This window comes from Paroedura picta, chromosome 3 (genome assembly GCF_049243985.1).
Source record: "Paroedura picta isolate Pp20150507F chromosome 3, Ppicta_v3.0, whole genome shotgun sequence".
NCBI lineage: Eukaryota > Metazoa > Chordata > Lepidosauria > Squamata > Gekkonidae > Paroedura > Paroedura picta.
In genome coordinates, this window is record NC_135371.1 from 59,648,003 (window position 1) to 59,669,081 (window position 21,079).

Genomic DNA, 21,079 nt, shown 5'->3' on the forward strand with positions numbered 1-21,079 from the left:
ATTATGATTAAACTCCTCTGGTTCACAGGAATTATCATCCAGCTTCTCTGGTTCACTAGACATTCCTGCCCCAGGTTATGACAATTTTTGTTGTTTTAGCTATAAAGCCATCACAATACAAATCAGTGATTAAAAATTACAGACTTCCAAAACTGAGAGAAAAAATAAATGCCCACTAGCACAGTTTGCTACATAGATTTGAAAATGCAAAGTAAAATGTTTGAAGACCTGTTTCAAATATCAGAATACATTTTTCATCTCTCTAAGAACATCAATAAGCATGTCAACTGATGCCTAAACCTGAAATGGAGAAATGTATCATAAATGTACATTCAAAGTTTCATTTTCTATCACAACACATTGTTTTTCAGGCCAGCCTGAAAAGCATATGGAGGTAGGGTCAAACCTGAAATGTAAAATTATGTTTTCCAATGTGTATATTGTTTCCTTCCCATATTTCAATGTTGGGAAACTGAGCTATAAATAGAAAGGCTAAGAACACAAACCAGGCAAGTTATACCAAAAGGCTTGTTATACTTGAGTAAGAAAGCTCCCATAATTTTCTGAACATATTTTCACATGGAATTTACACTGGGTGCCTCAGAGAACTGGGAGAAAATCTGATCTATCCCACCTTGATTCTCCAAGTAGCTTTGCTCTCAATGCCAAGTGGCACCAGAGGTCAAAGAACTTCAAGGTCAGTACCCTTTTATTTTTGAAGTATTTTTCTGTTTAGATGTTTATGGCCCAGTAGATCTTTTGCTTCCTGGTCAGTAACCTCTAAGGAGAGGATGACTTTCATTTATTATAACTCAACAGGGTACCAGCTGCAGCAGAGTCAACATTTCACTCTTAGGTCCACCTGTAAGAGAATTTTTTAGTAGCAACGGGACAGAAATGCGGACACCAAAACCTTGTCTACAGTAAAGCAGCATGAGTGAGTAGCAACACTGATGGTCTCTGCACATTTGATGATGAGTACTTCCTGCAGAAAAAGCTAATGAAATGGTTGCCTGTGGTGGAACTTTAATTCCACAACTAATAAATCTCTAGAAATGGACTTTGCCGTATGCTGAGTTTAGCCACGTTTGGAACATCATGGTCTTCCCAATTCACAGCCCCAACAGTCAGTAAAGAGTGTATAGATAGAGGAAGTATGCCTGCAAGCTTCTTAGCCTCTCAAAACTTTAGAATCTTCCCATATTCAGGTCTCCATGACTGCACTCTCCATAAGTAGGCCCACACAGACTTATAAATAAGTATTCAATGAACATGGAGAAAGGAATTAGCTCAGAGTATCAGCTGTGGCAGTGAGATCTGAGAGCTCCAGCTTGCCCTTCTTGGGTTTGCTCCTCTTGCAGCTCAGTTTAAACCGAGCTGCGAGAGGAATCAGCCCCAGCGGATGCAGGATGGGGCTCTCAGTTCCTGCTGCCCCAGCTTATTGGTATATCTGAATACCCTGAGCAAAAGCCAGAAAAATTGGCTTTTATTCATGCTCAACCATACTGGTAGCTGATCAGGTCAGAGAATCTGTATTGGCTTAAATAATACTATATATTTTTTGGCTCAGCTTAACTAAACATACGTTTCTAGTGAGCAAGTGCACATACTAGGGCCAAAAAAAGATTCACATATACATTGATGGGATCTAAGCTGGCAGTAACAGACCAAGAAAAGGACATTGGGTGATAGTAGTTAGCTTGATGAAAATGTTGACCCAGTGTGCAATGCTGTGGGGAAAAAATGCAAATTCCACGTTGGCTGCTATTTAGAACAGGAATAGAAAATAAAACCGCTGGCATCATATTGCCCTTATCCAAATCTATGGTGAGACCACGCTTGGAACACTGTGTTCAGTTCTGGTAACTAAACTAGAAAAAAGGATATTGTAGAGTTTGAAAAGGTACAGAAAAGAGCAACCAAAATGAGCAGGGGCCACAGCAGCTGCCTGTTGAGAACTTTTAGGTTTGTTCAAGGTTAAAGAAGGTGAATAAAGGGGGACATGAGGGAGGATTATAAAATGATGCTTGGCATGGAACAAGAAGACAGGGAGAACCTTTTTTCCTTCCATATTACTAGGTCATCCACTGAAGCTGAAGGATGGGAGATTCAGGACAGACAGAAGGAAGTATTTCTTCACAAAGTGTATAGTTAATTTGTAGAACTCGATGCCACAGATGTGGTCATGGCTAGCAACTTGGAAGGCTTTAAAAGGGGAGATGACAAATTCATGTAGGCCTGGACTGTTAATAACAACTAATCAGAATGGTTATCTACTTCCCTCCTTAAATAAGTTTATGGGGAACACAGGCAAGATGCTGCTGCTGCACTCTTCCTTTTTGCGGGATTCACAGAGGTAGCTGGTTGGCCACTGTGTGAACAAAATACTGTATTAGATGGCCTTTGGTCTGAACCTCTTCTTATTTTCTTATTAGAGAAAACCAGACATTTACTTTTATGACAACAATTCTGTTGCAGGGTTATTGTATTTTCCTGGCACTTAAGGCAACAACATTTTGTTACTGAGAAAATGTAATTCTTCCCTGAGCTACAAGAGCCATTGCTATCAATAAGACTGTATGGAATGTGGTTCCATTGAGTGTCTCCACCCTCTTGGTGTCGCTTATCCTCCCCCCACCCTTTGGTAGACTCCTCCCTCTTGTGCTTTCCCACCAAAACAATGTATGCAAAGTTCAGTTTTGCATATCTTATGTCAAGCTTTTATAAAGATTTTATTTATTTATTAGATTTTTATACTGCCCCTCCCCAGAAGTAGACACTTCATGATACTTGTTCTCTTAACTCCTTTGTTCTGATTAATTTTTTAAAAATAGAAGCCTGGCATTAATTTTCAACCTCAAGTTGTTACTTTTAGGCTGTTTCTCTTGGAACTGAAACAAGAGCTGAATCTGCATGGAGCTTTTATTCCAATCCCAGGTTAATTTAATCCCTGCTGGCTACAATGAATGCAATTTCCATTTTGATTTTGGGCTATTTAAAGTTTTCATCTGCAACAAGCATGATTGATCTGGAGTAATCTTACCTTTTCCCCGCAATATCCTGAAGTGGCTATACCCCTCGGAATTTGAAAAATCGGCATGAGTAAGCGAGCAGCTGTCTGCTTTCCCCAAAATAACTTTCTGTCAAACCTCCAACACTGATTGGACAGGGCGTCAGTTCCTGGTTCCCAGGTTTCAAGGCTTCCCTTAAAGGGGAAGCCCTAACTTATCTCAGCAGAGATTTTTCTCTTGGATTTATTCCCCCCTCCTCTGCTGTCTCCAATCCTCTCCCCCCGCCCTGTTAAAAAAAAAAAAGACGGCTCCTGCTGCGCTTGGCTCCCCCCCTTCTGAGTTTCCCTAATAACATGCAGAACACTTTCTGTTTCAATGGGGAGGGGGGTATAGAGGAAGACCTGAGTTCAAATCAATCTGAATTCAGCAGGATCCACAAAGGAATAAACAAAGTAAGTGCAGAATCAGCCAAGGTCATATTTGTACAAGTGGACAGGCTGAAAGTTTCGTTGGTACACTGGAGACAGATGGTTCGTCTGCTTAAGAGATTATGTATGTCACAGAAATATATCAAAAGGGATCAGAGATGATGGCATGCTATATGGGATAACTATAAAAGGAATCTTGGAATAATTTGCTTTTGTAATAATGAAGCTATTCCATGTGCCAAGAGAGGAAACAGTACAATCTAGAATACTGATTAATATAATGAGCTTCCTACTACTTCTTACCTCGTGCACTAGAAGGAGCAGAGTTAATCATCTGTGATGGAGCAGAATGGGTAGAGCTCAGGCTTGAAGTGGAAGGGCTGGCCTAGGAAGAAGACAACACAAATATCAGTTCTGATGTTATAAATTCTGGTATTTAAAGAACACTAGATATGAAGAACGATATAAGTTAACAAAAGAAATGACTGAGGGAAACTGGGCTTTACAGGCTTATCTGCTTGATATCAAATGTCACTTGTACAATTCATATATTGTTTATCAAAACTTGTAAGCTTAAGGTGCTGCTAACTGAACACTTTCCCCATTATCCAAAAGTTTGCAACCCCATAAGTTTACGCTTAAAGTGATTTTCTTTACAATCACACATTTAGGCCACAACATGGAACTTTAAAAAGCTAAAAGCAGAAAATAGGGCTGTAGTTACTGTTTACTGTGTTTCATTAAGCGGTTTTCTTTGTAGGCACGCATTGAGACAGCATGTACACAGGCCAGGTGCAGAAAAGATTTCCAAAGTTTTCTAATTCAGAGTAGACTCCTCCCTCTGGTGTACCATCAAAACAATCATATAACCAGGAAGAGGGAAGCCACTCCCCAGTTCTCTTCATGCTACTACCAAAGTCTGCAAGAAATGAAGGTTCCAGAGAATTCACAATGGGGCAGGATGGTGGCATGGAGGGATATGTACCTGCACAGAAGGCCACTTGATGAACAACAGTTACAGTTAATGCAACTCTGTTTTCATCATCATTGCTTCGATGTAGCTTTACACTCGGAGATTAATAAACTCACTGAGTGAAAGAGGTGGGTGTGAAACTTCCAAAGGGAAAGATCAAAGAGGACCACCTTCCAAACTGCCATATTGACATTTACCCAGAACTGTCTTATAAAAGCGCAGGGAATGTGACTCCATTGGAGAAAACTATGACATGTAAAGTGACATTGAACAGTCATGTAAAGACACAGAGTGACAGACTCTACCAACCCAAGGGGACAGGTTATGTGAGGACACTGATCAATGTGTGTTGGAGTCTGAGAGACTAAAGTAATACTAGATCCCTAGCAGATCAAAACCCAATAAAAGTCACATTCAATGTAAGGAATGCACAGATGTTTAACATCCATGACAAGTGCAAGGATAGCATTGTGCAACATGAAGACTGACAGACAATCCTTGGTAGGGGATTCTGGCAAGGGCATTAGACACCTTAACCTTGTGAAGCTTCATGAATGGACAAGGCAGAGGTTAGAACCATCATGTCATCATTCCACAGCTGGAAGTGCTACATACTTTAAAAAATGAAACACTAGGGCAATTTTAAAAAGTAAAATAAGGGGTTACTTCGGTTTGTAATTTCTTTAGAAATCTAATAGGGAAGATCAAAGTTTAGAGAGTTTGAGTCCTAACAGTGGCCAAAACATAATCAACTGAATGAGAAACAGTATCCAAATCCAGTGCAGCCTCAGTAGAGACTAAGTGCTAAGTGATTAGAAGAGCATTCACTGAAGACAGAGGTCCTGTCAGAAAAGAAGCAAAAAAAGGCAGGGTATGGAATATTTAATTGTAGGGTAAGGCCAAGCAGCCCAAGCCTCCAATCAGAGTATCTGGGTGTTGGTCTCCGGTAGTCAATGAGAATGTAATTACAGTACATTCCATGACTATGTAGTGCACTAAAATAAAAGACATATTAATTTTTCAGTCTCTGAGGAGCCAGACATGGATCCTTAACCAAGTCCCAGTACAATGGCCCCTTAACCCCCAGCCCTGAGTTGGGAACAATCATCTGCCAGTCAGATCAACTCCTCTGTCAGATCAACTGTCACACTGGGGACAGTGTAGGATGATGGTAAGAAGGGAGTTGCAAGACAGAAGATGCAGCTCAAGGGATGAGAATTTGCAGGGGCAGGGCTGAGGTGGCTGGCAGGTGCTTAGCATGATGTTAACATCAGCGAGCAAGGGAGTGGCTGAGTGAAAGTGATGTGTTTGTTAGTTACTGACCTTGCAGCCAGTATTCTGAACTTATTCCCTTATCTTGGACTCTGATGTGTGTTCCTGAACTCTTCTATTGGATTCCCCTTTGGACTTGGAAGTCATGAGTTTGGAGTAATTGGTTTTTGAATTTTGGATAGGCATTCTACCAAATTGATGGTGAGCTACTACCTTTGTCTGCCTCCTGTGTCTGCAAATAGGACAGCCACTTAAATTGTCATAGCTGCTGAGACGTAGATATTTCTACCAAGGGCATCTAGCTTTGGTTTTCATCTATGAGGGTGAAATGCCTTCCTAAGAAATAAACATTTCTAACTTCTCTGGAAGGGGAGGCGGTTGATACAGGCTTTGTCCAATATTCCTTTGTCATGTCCAAGAGCACAGGTAAGAAGGGGAATACCATAGTGTACCACACCAAAGTGTACAATGCCCGAGAGGAAATCGTCTAATTGTCAAGTTGGTCACCTAACATCTGTACTGAGAGTTGCACCTATACAGACCACTTGATCTGAATAGATTATTAAATTATCTACTGGAGAAGACTGCAAATGCTCTTAGAATGCATCCACAGGGAATTAAGCTGAAAGTTCTTCCAGCTCAAGGGCTGAGCACAAAGATGTGAAGAAGACTAAGACAATGTAGAAGATCTTGAGGAAGGAATAGCAGAATTCAGGATGGAACAATTGTAGATGTTGGAACCAGTGGCATAATCACTGTGGAAGGTATAGGAGGAAGCATTTTTTTTTCAGTACAGGAAGCCAGGTGGTTTGGAGTTAAAGCAAAAGCCACTGGGGATAAACTTAACTGAAGGGGGGACTGGTGTTGACAGGAGTGGTTGCTGAGGAAGTGCTCTTGGGGAATCTTTCGGAGAAGTGTGAGGGATGGTCTTCCCTAAGGAGTCAACTACTGATCATGCTCTTTCCCAAAGTGGGCATTGGAACCCAGGTGTCCTGTTCTAGTCCAACATTCTACATCTATACATTATGGCTCTCAATACCTTGGAGATACCCACATCAACTAACATCCTTTTAATATCTTACGTAGTACTGGGAATGTTCATCATTCTCATAACTTTGCATTATTTATAAGCCTAAATATTACATATAGTTTCTACAGCTGCTTACTGTAGATGCAACAACTTTCATTAAAACACCCTATACATCATATTCCTTGCACTGGAAGTGTAGCATGGCATACCTGCATGTGATACATGTCCTCTGCATTTTCTCCAATTGAACTGTCTGTTAGGATAACTAGATTTCCAGCTTCACTTGATGTATGAGAAGAAAGAGAAGAGGATGAGTGTCGGACTGTACCCAGCATGTTCAATGGGCTAGAGAGACAGAAAAAGAAATCAAATAATTTTTAATGCTTGCTTTGATCAGGGACACAGATTTTTAAAAATGTAGAAAACTGCATCTTCCACTTGAAAGCTGTAGCACAGTGCTTTTTATAATCTTGAAATAATGTACTGGTGAAAGTTTTTACATGCTTGCACATTTTCATTTCATACCAAAAATGTTACTATATTAAATAGGAATCTTCAAATTTTGCCCAGTTGGAGATAGAATAATAGAACCATAGAGGTGGAAGGGGCCATACAAGCCATCTAGTCCAACCCCTTGCTCAACGCAGGATCAGCATCCATGGAACATCATCAGAAAAACAAAAATGCTAGAATACATTACAGAAGACACCCTTATTTTTCATGTGCAAATCAAACAATAAAACCACAATGAGCTAAATAATGGTCCCTGTGTCTATTCGGTTCTGTCCATAGTAAACACTAATCTGTTACTTAAAAACAGCAGTCTAGGATATATTTTCCACACTCAAATCAACAGAACACACATTAGGCCAGTAGAACTTCATCATCTACTCTCACTCTGGTGCTTTGTATTTAACAAAAAAAAGTATCAATATCTTATTAGTAAGGGGTGGTATGGCTTCTCAGCCTTTTGGCTAAGACCAAGTGTATAGTGAGGGGCAGTATATAAAATGAATAAATAAACAAGAGTAACAAGGAAGGCTTTTTTCCACCTCCGCCAGGTCAAACTACTATAGAAATTCTGGATTAGGGTCAAGGGTCCAAAACATGGGTCCTCACTAGAACACCATGGGGGGGGGGGTCCATATAAGACTGGTATTGTGGCAGCTGCATTGGCTCCTAGGAGAGTTCCAGATTTGCTTCAAAGTCCTGGTTTTATCTTTAAGGCCATACATGATCTGGGCTGGCATATCTGAGGGATCGCATGTCTGAATATTTATCCTGGAGAGCACTACTTTCAGCAACCACAAATTGCCTGTTAGTCCCCGGCTCTAGAGAGGTCCAACTGGCCTTGACCAGGGCCAGGGCTTTTTCAGCCTTCTGTTTGAAGGAAGACTGCAATTTTTGTAGTATAATATATATTCATTGGTTTGGATCCCAGGCTACCACAAATGGAGCAAGTTTGCAGAAATGACTTTCCCCCACATCTTCAGTGAACCCTGGAAATTAAATAGGATGTGGCATTGGGGAGGACTGCAGCCAGAAGGAAAATTGATTAGAAACACCTGTATCCATCTCTTGTATAGCATTTCCTCACTTTATGCAAGAGGCTGCTTGATAGATTTCTATTGATCCTAATTGCTCCATTCACTATATCATATTGTCCTTAATAATTTTGCAAAGGCAACCATTAAATAACTGTTCTTATGCAAAGAATCTTTTCTTCCCAAAACAATTTCAATTGAAAAATACTGGATTTAATTCTAAGGTCTCTCTCTGCAATTGTACCTGGTAGCTATGCAGCTGTTAGTTCATTCTAGATTTTATTCAACAAAAGGTTGCTACATAAAGTTCTTCCTTATAAATAAATTAGTCAAAGCAAATACCTATGACGATGCACCAATTTGATGCTCTCTGGACTCATAGGACTATGTGATGCAAGCATATTGCTGCGTGGTGTGCTGGTACCTGAGCAGACTGGACTCAGTTTATCCAAAGCAGGCAACTCCTGTTAAGGGAGAAGAGAAAAAAGTTGTGCTTAAAATCTGGACATTGCTATTGTTTATGGAGCTGAACAGTCCACATGAATACATTTATAAATCTACTTTTAAAAAGTCTCCTCTTTGTGGTAACAGATCCAAGTATCCATGATCAAATCCAATTGAAATCAATGGGTTTAGATGGGAGTAATTCTGCATAAGATTGTACTACAAAACTCACAGTAGAAGTTTACCATAAATAATAATGTACCAGTATTACAAGTATGTTCGAATAGTTAATAATAAGCTATCAAAGCCCCCCCCCCCAATTTGGTTTATGATTTCCTGTTAAGGTATATACTAAATACTTGTAGCAAATCTCTTTCTAGAACATCTGTGATGCAGATTAAATGAATGGAGAAACAGAAGAAAAATGTTGTTCATTTCTCCATAATTTTCTTAATGTCTGATTTCTAGTAGATGAACCATGTGTATATTCAGCTTCTTCCTTGCCTATTATTTTATGACACAGTAAAATATTTCAAAATATTGATTAAAAAGAAAACCCTTCATGATTATCAACTTACATGATACAAACTGGATCGCATCATCTGGAACTGGTCAATTAATTTTTTATGTAGTGGGCGCATCTCCGGATGTACAAACTTCTCATGCACTGCCAGACCTACTCCTAGGATATGTACCTGGTAAGAATAAAATCAGAAATGCTTTGTACTTATGAGCTGTGCACTTCTCATTCATTGAAGGAGAATGGTTTGTAAATTTGTCAATTTGTCAGATTGCTTATGATTACTATATCTAGATTTCAGTTTGCATCAATGAGCAACAGGGAATAGGACACAAACTGCTGGCACGTGGCAAATAATTTTAGCAATTCAAGAGCTCTCTTTATAGATCAGATCAGGGTTTTGTCTAATCCTGTTCCTTGTTTCCAGGTTTGCTTCCATGCTGAGACTGCTTTCTAGTTAACTCTCATCGCTGCTGAGAATGCAGAGATATTTATGGTGACCACTGAGCATCCACATGGAAGTTTTCCCTGCACTTTCGTTGTCTCAATGCTCCATGGGTGCCACCTGGCCACTAGCTGCTGAGTTATGAGAAACATGTGCCCGGTACTTTTGCTTATAAATTTGCAATCAAAGTTCCCCTAGCCAGCTGCCCAGCTTGTGCTACTTAAAATATAGTTAAAATGGAAGAGAAGGGAGGCAGCTACCTTGCTGGTGACAAGAAACCTTTAAGCATCTCACTAAGCACCTGTCAGCTGCATCAGTCGTGCTCCTGCAAACACTCATCCTTATTGCTGATGGGGAGCTGATGCTGTGCTGCCAATCTGTCACTGCATCTTCTGTTCTGTAGTTCCCTCATTATCTTTCTTCTATGACATTCCCAAGGCTCTTGGATTTGAGATAAGCCAGGGAGGGGAAGAGATTATTTTAGTCAGTTGGACCCTAGAAAAGAGCCATTCAGAATTGGAGGCTCTGTAAGGCAACACTTCCAGGTTTCCTCAGAGCAGGCAAAGCCAAGGTGGGGGAATGTGCCTTTATTTAGGCTAGCATACAGACAAAACCTTTTAAAAAGAGCTCTTTTGAATTCAGCTGTACTAAATAATGTCTTCAGAAAGAGCAGGCAGTTCTGTTGTGTGAACCCCTAGGTAATTTAGGCCCAGAGAATGGCCCATTTAACAGCACCATCCTAAAGCAACAGTTGGCCCAATCCTGAGGAAATCCAGACACATTTATTTTTTAAATGTAGCTTATTCTTCTGCAGTGCATAGAACGTTTTAAGCTACAGCTTGGATTCTTGTGCTACAAGAAAATACGCCATATGATGCCAGGTACCAAATATATTTGATATGACAGCTTTTTTATTTCTCTATAACTAAGCTATGGAAGCTGGACTGCATAGTGTTATCTTTAAAAACCCTTTATATACTTTTAAAATATCTGCTTTATTTGTATGTATTAAAACTCAAGAACTCACAGGGATGAGAGAGAGATATAGTAGACATTTATAAAATTATGGATGGGGTGGAGAGTATTGACAAAGATAAATGTTTATCCCACAATCCTAGAACTTGAGGGTATCCAATGAAGCTGATGGACTGTAAGTTCAGTAGAGACTAAAGGAAATACTGCTTTATGCAAAGAGTAAAATGTGGAATTTGCTAGCAGAGGATGTAGTGATGGCCATAATAATAAACAGCTTTAAAAGTGAATTAGATTGATCCATGGAGGATAGGTCTATCAGTGTCTACTAGCTATGGGGACTGTGAATAACCTCCACATTCAGAGATACTAAAGCTCTGAAGCCCAGAGACAATATCAGGAAAAGTCTCAGCCTCTATCCTGTTGTTATGCCTCCAGAGGAGCTGGTTGACCACTGTTTGAGACAGGATGTTGAACTACTAGCTGCATCACTAGTCTGATCTAGCAGGGCTCTTAGGATGTTCTTGATGCTAAACCTTCAATGAAAGCAAGCATTGTGTAATGGTGGTAAAGTGACAGTTGATACAATTAGGTTTTTAAAAATTTAATCCAAACTTGTGACAAATTGGTTATCTAATCTTTCCAGACTCTGCTGAAGGAAAAGTCAGTGAAAGCATACTTCTATAATCTACATGGAAATGTATTTATTGTGGAACAATTGCTAGACTAAGTTGGGTTGATGTAAGATTAGCAGTAAAAAAGCCTTAAGAAAATCACTTTCATTAAATAAAAGTAAACATTTCTGTCTAAAAAACTAGATAAGGCTCTGACCGATTACTTTACCCACAGCTACTGACTATATTGCTATATCAAATCCAATCACGGTACTTTTTCTTCATCTTTAAAAGCACAGGGATACCTGTTCATGCATCAGCTCTTTTAGTTGTGCGATTTTTTCTGCATCTCCAGGATGAGTGGTGATATAATCTCTATCAAAAAAAGCCTGGGGAGAAATAACAGATTTTGATTAGGAACAGAATGTTTCTTAAATACCGTGAAGAAGGCAGAAAAGACTCCAGCAGTCCTGTTTTTACCCTGGTATCACCTAGGTGTTTTAGAACATGCATGCATATACAGTTCTGAACTCTTGCCCTAATTTTGGATATGTTAATCCTCCCCCCTCTGCTTTTCCTGTTCTACTTCTTTTGTCCAGTCCCATTTTCTCCTCTTTTCATGTTTAAAAGGCCTTAAACAGGACACAAAAGTAATGGTGGTGTTACAGGCTAATATTCTACACCTTACAGTCATAGATTCAAGTGGGTAGCTGTGTTGGTCTGAAGCAGCACAAAACAAAATCAGAGTCCTGTGGCACCTTTAAGATCAACAAAGATTTATTCAAGGCGTGAGCTTTCGAGTACAAGCACTCTTCCTCAGACTATGAACTGACCATCATGACAGTGGGAATATATATATTCCTACTGCCTTGCCCTTGATGGTCAGTTCATAGTCTGAAGAAAAGTGCTTGCACTCAAAAGCTTACAGTCATAGTTCAGCCCTGCAGCTGACATCCAATAGTATGGAGAATTTTTCTTTACATAAAAGAATCCCCATTGAATAATCCAGGGCACTCATTTATTTATTTATTTTTATTTTTTAGATTTATATACCGCCCTCCCCGAAGGCTCAGGGCGGTTTACATTAAACAGTCTTTGTTAAAAACATACAGTAATTAATAACAGTATAACAGTATAACAATATAATAAATAGTATAACGATGCAACTTTGCAATACCACAACAGGTCCAGAGCGCTCTGGTGGAGTTCTGGGAGGAAGGGGGGAGTGGGGGCCCTTCATTTGCTGTTGGTTGTGCCTGGTCTCAACCAAATGCCTGGCGGAAGAGCTCCTTTTTGCAGGCCCGGTGGAACTGTTTAAGCTCCGTCAGGGCCCTGATCTCCTCCAGGAGCTTGTTCCACCAGGTGGGGGCCACAACAGAGAATGCTCTGGCCCTGGTTGAGACCAGGCGGACTTCTTTAGGGCCAGGGACCATTAGCCGGTTGGTGGTGGTGGAGCGCAGAGGTCTTTTGGGGGCATAGGCAGGGAGGCGGTCCCTCATAAATTTGATCCAAACATGTCTTAATCATTATCACTTTTGACTATACCTTCAATTATTTTTTAAAATCTCTTATTTCTATAGTACAAGAAACGGTGGAAATAAGCGATGTGGGAAATGAGCAACTTAAAAATTAATAGTGTAAAAAGAGGGAGTGTGTTTTGCCATTCTCTGTAGGGCACACATGACCCAAATGTGGATCACCATAGCAATTTGACATAAGTTTTTAAAGAAATATATATCTAACTCCTGATTCACAAAATAGTAGAATGGATACCTTTGGGGATATGGCTGTGTTGAATTTTAATGAGGCCAAAGACAATTCTTTTCTCCACCAAGAAAATATTTTAATGCTTGCATTTAGCATTAGTACAGGAAATAATTTGTACTATGTGGTTAGCAATGGTCTTTCTAAAGACAGTATAACCAGAGGAAGAGTTGTTTTTTATCCTGCTTTTCTCTACCAGGAGTCTCAAAGTATCTTACAACTGCCTTTCCTTGCTCTTCTCACAAAAGGCACCCGGTGAGGTAGGTGGCGGTGAGAGAGCCCTGATGTTACTGCTCTGAGAGAGCAGCACTATCAGGGCTGTGACAAGTTTTTATACCCTGCTGCAGGGTGGGGAATCAAACCCAGCTCAACAGATTAGAAGCTGCCATTCTTAACCACTGCAACACGCTAGCTCCCAAGTCAGTTCCCCCCTCCCCCCATGCAATTCACTAACTGGGACTGAAGTACTTTATACCAGTGGTCCCCAACCTTTTTAGCACCGGGGACCAGTCAATGCTTGACAATTTTACTGAGGCCCGGGGGGGGGGTAGTCTTTTGCCGAGGGACGTCATCACTGCCGCCTGAGCCTCTGCTCTGCTGGCTTTCCTGTGAGCGCCCCTGACTTCCCGCCGACCACTGGAGGGCGCTGTCAGCAGCAAGTGCACAGTGCCACTCCGAGGGGGAGCCCCAGCCATGGTGGCCACCGGAGAGCACCAAAGGTGACCGACGGCAGAGTGGCAGGTCAGCCCCAAGGTAGCAGCCGGGGAGGAGGACGAGGAGGAGCCACAGCCCTGTACTGACTGATCCACAGACCGGTCCTGGTCTTCGGACCAGGGGTTGGGGACAGCTGCTTTATACTATCATTACTTCCATAATTAGAATACTTAAATTATTCAAAAACCCAAAATCTCCAATATAAAATGCTTATAGAAATGCTTAGTTGAACATACATTTTGATTAAATGGAACAAGTTTAATATTGTTCAATTTCTGTTATAAGCATCTGACACAATTCCTTGCGGTATTCAAAATTAAAAATTCAATTTAGCTAGAAAACTGGTATTCAAAAGAGTTGCCACAAATAATAAACAGTCTCTGTTTACCTCCTGATATCGTGCTATGCCACCATTCACAGCTGCATCAATAACTCCATTCAGGCACATACTGAGTAGGTTGATGTTACCGTGCATTTGTTTGTGTTGATACTGGCTTATCAGCGTCCTTAATTCCTGGTTTTTGTTCTCCACTACTTGAATGGCATTTTCCAAGGGGCTTACCTCAACCTGCAAGGTAACAGAGGACACTTCAATAACATCCTGGGCACATACATGGAAATGGGAGCATGAAAAACAGCCCCCCTCTTATGCTATTTTTTTTCCTGTTGAAAATAGCATGTGGTGGAAGGGAGGGAAGGATGAAGCCTCTCCTGCTGATGTGCCATGCTCCAGACTCAGCCTCACCCCATCCCCCCACTGTTTTGAAAGTGCATCCTGGTCAGACAGGAAATGCAAATCAGGCTGGTGGAATTCCCAGCCTGACTCACATTTCGGGTATCATGTAAGGAGGCTCTTATTGTAGTAATGCCATTCTTTTACACTTTCTTGTGACCCTAAATGTAAGATAACCCCCTAAAATTGGTAGTCATAACTTTAAATTTTATACAGATTTAAGCTGACCCTCTCTCTTGTTTTGATGGCATACCTGGAAAAAAAACCCAGACTGGCAGCATAACATTTCAGCTGATTTTGGTTAGCAGTTACAACAGCAGTCATATATGATTGAGAAAAACAAAACAGAACACCTACAATGTGGCAGGCTCCCACTAATGGGCTCTCCTTAATCACTCAGTATGGCTCCTCTAGCTAGAGTTAATGATCATGGGTTTGATCCTATACATTCATAAGAACTGTAGGGGTAATTACACTTGGAGTGCCCAGAATCTTAGGATCAGCTTTTTGGGAGATCATGGGGGCTGCCAGGGGAAGGAAAAACAGGCACATTTATATATAATTATTATATAGATTATTATATGAACATATTATATGAACATCGACATTTTAGGAATCAGTGAACTAAAATGGACAGGAATGGGTGAATTTAATTCAGATGACCATCAGGTATACTACTGTGGACAAGAATCTCGCAGAAGAAATGGAGTAGCCTTCATAATCAATAAGAGATTAGGAAAAGCAGTCTTGGGATACAATCCCCAAAATGACAGAATGATCTCAGTTCGAATCCAAGGCAAACCATTCAACATCACAGTGATCCAGGTCTATGCCCCAACCACTGCTGCGGAAGAGGATGAAGTTGATCAGTTCTATGAAGCCCTACAACACCGTCTAGAAGCAACGCCAAAAAATGATGTGCTTATCATCATGGGGGATTGGAATGCTAAAGTAGGAAGCCAAAAGATAACCGGGATAACAGGCAAGTTTGGCCTTGGAGTACAAAATGAAGCAGGGCACAGGCTGGTAGAATTTTGTCAAAAGAATACAATGGTCATAGCAAACACTCTTTTCCAACAACCCAAGAGACGACTCTACACATGGACATCACCAGACGGTCAACACAGAAATCAGATTGACTATGTGCTCTGCAGCCAAAGATGGAAAAGTTCTATCCAGTCAATAAAAAGAAGACCAGGAGCTGATTGTGGTTCAGATCATGAGCTTCTTGTTGCAAAATTTAGGCTTAAATTGAAGAAAGTAGGGAAAAGCACTAGGCCACTCAGGCATGAACTAAATCATATCCCCGAAGAATACACAGTAGAGGTGACAAATAGATTTAAGGAATTAGATCTGATAGATAGAGTGCCTGAAGAACTATGGACGGAGGTTCGCAATATTGTACAAGAGGTAGCAACTAAAACCATCCCAAAGAAAAAGAAATGCAAGAAATCAAAATGGCTGTCTGAGGAAGCTTTACAAATAGCTAAGGAGAGAAGGGAAGTGAAAGGCAAGGGAGAAAGAGAAAGATACACCCAATTGAATGCAGAATTCCAGAGAAAAGCTAGAAGAGATAAGAATGCCTTCTTAAATGAACAGTGCAAACAAATAGAAGAAAACAATAGAATGGGGAGGACCAGAGATCTTTTCAAGAAAATTGGAGATATGAAGAGAACGTTTCATGCAAAGTTGGGTATGATAAGGGATCAAAATGGTAGGGACCTCACAGAAGCAGAAGAGATTAAACAAAGGTGGCAAAATTATACAGAACAACTATACAAGAGCGAGCTTAACATCCCTGATAACCACAATGGGGTAGTTACTGACCTGGAGCCAGACATCCTGGAATGTGAAGTCAAATGTGCCTTAGGAAGTCTGAGCAACAATAAAGCTAGTGGTGGTGACAGCATTCCAGTTGAACTATTCAAAATCTTAAAGGACGATGCAGTAAAAGTGCTACACTCAATATGCCAGCAAATTTGGAAAACTCAACAATGGCCACATGATTGGAAAAGGTCAGTTTACATTCCAATCCCAAAGAAGGGCAATGCCAAAGACTGTTCAAACTACCGCACCATTGCTCTCATTTCTCATGCTAGCAAAGTTATGCTCAAAATCCTACAAGCTAGGCTCCAGCAATATGTGGACCGAGAACTTCCAGAAGTACAGGCAGGATTTCGAAGAAGCAGAGGAACTAGAGATCAAATTGCCAACATACGCTGGATCATGGAGAAAGCTAGGGAGTACCAGAAGAATGTATACTTCTGCTTCATTGACTATGCTAAAGCCTTTGATTGTGTGGAGCACAACAAATTGTGGCAAGTTCTTAAAGAGATGGGAATACCAGAGCATCTTATTTGTCTCTTGAGAAATTTATATGCAGGTCAAGAAGCAACAGTGAGAACTGAACATGGAATCACTGACTGGTTCAAAATTGAGAAAGGAGTTCGGCAAGGCTGTATACTGTCGCCTTGCCTATTTAACTTGTATGCGGAGCACATCATGAGAAATGCGGGATTAGAGGAGTCACAAATTGGGATCAAGATTGCAGGGAGAAATATCAACAACCTCAGATATGCAGATGATACCACTCTAATGGCAGAAAGTGAAGAGGAACTAAAGAGCCTGTTGATGCGGGTGAAGGAGGAGAGTGCAAAAGTTGGCTTGAAACTCAACATCAAGAAAACAAAGATCATGGCATCCGGCCCTCTCAATTCCTGGCAAATAGATGGGGAAGAAATGGAGATAGTGACAGATTTTATTTTCCTGGGCTCCAAGATCACTGCAGATGGGGACTGCAGCAAAGAAATTAAAAGACGCTTGCTCCTGGGGAGGAAAGCTATGGCAAATCTAGACAGCATCCTAAAAAGCAGAGACATCACCTTGCCAACAAAAGTGCGTTTAGTCAAGGCTATGGTATTCCCAGTTGCAATGTATGGCTGCAAAAGTTGGACCATAAGGAAGGCCGAGCGTCAAAGAATTGAGGCTTTTGAACTCTGGTGCTGGAGAAGACTCTTGCGAGTCCCTTGGACTGCAAGGCGAACAAACCGGTCAGTCCTAGAGGAGATCAGCCCTGACTGCTCTTTAGAAGGCCAGATCCTGAAGATGAAACTCAAATACTTTGGCCACCTCATGAGAAGGAAGGACTCCCTGGAGAAGAGCCTAATGCTGGGAGCTATTGAGGGCAAAAGAAGAAGGGGACGACAGAGAATGAGGTGGCTGGATGGAGTCACTGAAGCAGTAGGTGCAAGCTTAAATGGACTCCGGGGAATGGTAGAGGACAGGAAGGCCTGGAGGATCATTGTCCATGGGGTCACGATGGGTCGGACACGACTTCGCACATAACAACAACAAATTATATAGATGCACTTTTGCTGTAAATATCTATTCACTGCTTAAGCAACAAACATAATCCATGTTACCAGTTCTCTCCTCTCCACTTCAAACCACCGAGAGATACCAGGTAAACTGTGAGTCAGGGTAAGAGTAGTGCGTTCAATCCATAAGCTCTGCGAAGGAAAACATAGAACAAGCAAATTTCAAGTCTGAATAAACCACACAATTGGAGTACATGCAGAGGTAAAAACATAAGAACAAAAGAAAATCCCTGCTGGATTGGCCCTTGGCTGGACGAGGGGATGAGATAGTTAATGGGTTTTTTCACCTGACGCCTTAGTAGTTGTAGTAATATTCTTAAGGAAAATTATGGGATTTTATTGTGTTTTTATTATTTTATTGTGAATAATTTGCACAAGAAAAAAGCTCTAATCATAATATTTTCCTATTAAATCTGTTCAACGTGTTGGGTCCAACTCCTTCTTTCAGATACAGAAGAGACATGCAGAGCAAGGAAACTCTCTGCAGGATCTTCTGCCAGAGAAAAGCTTCTGCTGGAAGAAGACCCTGCATTCAGCTGGACAGAATGGTGGGATTCAATTCATTTCAATCATTACATTTTAGTGCAATTTAGAATCATAGAGTTGGAAGGGGCCATACAGGCCATCTAGTCTACGCAGGATCAGCCCATAGCATCCTAAATTTACTTTTATTTCCTTGATTCTTTACTATCTAAATCTAAATATACACTATAATCACCTAAGGCTACTGTTTATGGGATACAAATGCATCCGGGATAAACAGAATACTTCTAAGCAATCAAACCTTAAATTCATTTTCCTTGTCTTTTGGACCTTTATGGAATGGTCTGTCATAACGAAACTTTCTGATGTTGTTAACACGATAAAAGCTCTTTATACGATCAGGAACACGGTCCATTTGTAGCACATCAATATTATCTGGAATGGGAGTCACTGCATAGATCTGCAAATCTGTGAAAGACTTAAGTCAAAGAAAAAACAATATGTAGCACCCAACAAGATAAGCCAGGTCAGTTGCACACATTACACTTTTCACTGGCATATGCCACACTTGAATTAGCAACCCACACTTTACCATCATGCAAACCTGACTCAGCCCAGCTGGAGATTCAAAGCAAAATGGGCAAGATGAGTGCAATGGCAGCATGATGGGTGGGAGGATCCAATGAGCCTGGCATGGGAGAGGTGGACAAAGGCCAGCCAGAGCTCATCACCCTCCAGATGTGGCAGCATGACACAACTGCAGGAGGCAAAACTACAGACAAAGAGTCACAGTCAAGGAGGTGGGCATGCGCCATTCTGAGGGAACAGAGACCCAGAGGAAGGCCCAAGGAATAGAAAGAATGAGGCCTGGGCAAATGGAGTGAGTCCAGGGCTTATGAGCACAGGAATTGCCATTGGGGTATAAAGGGGACATGGTCATGCTGGAGTATGCTGTCCCATAACATAGAAGGGTAAGACCAGCCCATACTATTCATCAGCTGCAAATTGCAAGCAGTGGAACAAAATGGTACAGAATGCCCTATAAATGTCTAGTGGGGGCCCTCCTTTACTACCTGGGAAACCACTGCTTTCTGTTGGTGATGGATATTGCTGTGATTGTCCTGATTAAAGGAACATAATCCCCAAGCATTGAGTTGGTACCTCTCTTTACTTTCCTTTAGCTTGATTCAGCATCATCCTGACAACATGGACTATATCTCCTGGCTTCTCGAGGGCCCCAGCATGAGTGTCCTGTAGAGGGTGTGTATCCAGGGACAATCGAGCCACTTCTAGAGTCATCCCACCTGCTGTGGCTGGCCTTGCCCTGCCGAGAGGTGGAAAATACTGGTCCCCATGCAAGCAGCCTGGCCTGTTGCTGCACAAACCCAACTCACAATGACAGGTGCAGTGGTGATGAGAAGACCAGTGGCAGGGGCAGTATGATGGGTGGAGAACCCAATGATCCCAGTGAGGGGACACAGACAAAGGGATGACAGGAAGTCACGGCTGTACCCCACCCACACCAGGGGCTCATTGCCCTCAAGCTGCAGGAGGCCGGACCACCGATGGACAGAGAGTCATGATAAAAGGGGCGGGAATGCCCCATTTGAGGGAATGGATACCCAGGGGTAGGCCCAGCGGATAGGAAGAATGAGGCCTGGGCCAATAGAGGGAATCCTGAGCTGATGGGCCAAACCCCACCATCAGGGTAAATGGTGGTGAGATCAAGCTGGGAAGGGAGAGGATAAAAGGAGGCTCCAAGAATGAGGTAGGGAGGGAAAAGCTATAGCCAGGAAGTGCTGGTAGCATGACAGCTGATGGCTGGGAGGAGGATTGGGATGAGCCTAACCCCCTCCCTTCCACTTTTTTAGGTCTCTGGAGCATCCCAGTAGATGAGCCAATACTGGTGTGCTCCCAAGCATGCAGGTGGGGCATGGCAATACCTATTAAAGCTGTAACATCTGAAGATATGTCTTTTAAAAGCATGTATATGTGATAGACTGATGCAGTAGGTCAACTGCGGTTTCCAGTATGTCCTTGACATTTGAGTCCATATACTTATTCAAATTACACAATTCTAGCAGATAATGTATGTAACACATAACTGATAAAAAATACAATGTGCAAAGTGCCCTTAAATGTGATCTCCAAATAAAGTACCATTTCCCTTAAGCTGAGTTTACACAAAACTGAACTTTCTTCTCATTATTCCAATGTAATGTAATTATTACTTTCACTGAAGACCATAATTCCTGCAGAAAACATCAAGAAACACTGCTTTAGAAACAGAAAACTAGTTCTATCTTGCAACCAAACAGTTCTATTTAAAACAGTTTTGATCCTCCACATTTGGTTGGTTAATGGAAACACATAAATCTGGCAGTCAGATTCTTAAATGGAATCATAAATTCTATTCCTGGCATGCTCATAAATCCTTTTCCTCATCTTTAATTTATTTTCAGTCTGGCAATGTCTAAGCAGTATTCACGCTTCCTTTCTCATGTGCCTGTTGTTGGCAGGATGAGACCTATGCGTCTGTTCTGCCAAAAATGGTCTGCATCATGAATCAACCTCCACAGCCTCCCTCCAATCACACCCCAACAAAAACACACATAGCCACAGATGCAGACATGGACTGAACTCATTGTAGGGCTCCCTCAGGAACGGATTCCAAATGGGGCAGGGGTCCAAAATGCCAGCAGGTTGGATATCTATGTGGCCTTGTGAGTCTTCTGCTGCAGACTGGGTACAGAGT

The 21,079-nt window shown here is 41.5% G+C and overlaps 1 protein-coding gene and 1 long non-coding RNA gene across 12 annotated transcripts in view; one reads left to right on the plus strand and one right to left on the minus strand.

The window, feature by feature from the left end:
* The window catches only part of DOCK3 (dedicator of cytokinesis 3), a 292,500-nt gene that overhangs the window by 34,547 nt on the left and 236,874 nt on the right, over window positions 1–21,079 (minus strand). For all 11 annotated transcript variants that reach the window (XM_077325925.1, XM_077325933.1, XM_077325924.1 and 8 more), the window contains 8 exons: window positions 18,626–18,792; window positions 17,887–17,973; window positions 14,120–14,299; window positions 11,559–11,642; window positions 9,281–9,397; window positions 8,601–8,722; window positions 6,924–7,059; window positions 3,743–3,824 (listed from right to left, as the gene is read on the minus strand). In XM_077325925.1, coding sequence (XP_077182040.1) covers window positions 3,743–3,824; window positions 6,924–7,059; window positions 8,601–8,722; window positions 9,281–9,397; window positions 11,559–11,642; window positions 14,120–14,299; window positions 17,887–17,973; window positions 18,626–18,792 — 975 coding nt within the window. The remainder of the gene's footprint in view (window positions 1–3,742; window positions 3,825–6,923; window positions 7,060–8,600; window positions 8,723–9,280; window positions 9,398–11,558; window positions 11,643–14,119; window positions 14,300–17,886; window positions 17,974–18,625; window positions 18,793–21,079) is intronic.
* On the plus strand, window positions 10,341–20,936 carry LOC143832097 (uncharacterized). The gene is made up of 3 exons (XR_013229088.1): window positions 10,341–10,548; window positions 18,290–18,389; window positions 19,506–20,936. It is a non-coding gene; the product is annotated as an uncharacterized LOC143832097 (long non-coding RNA).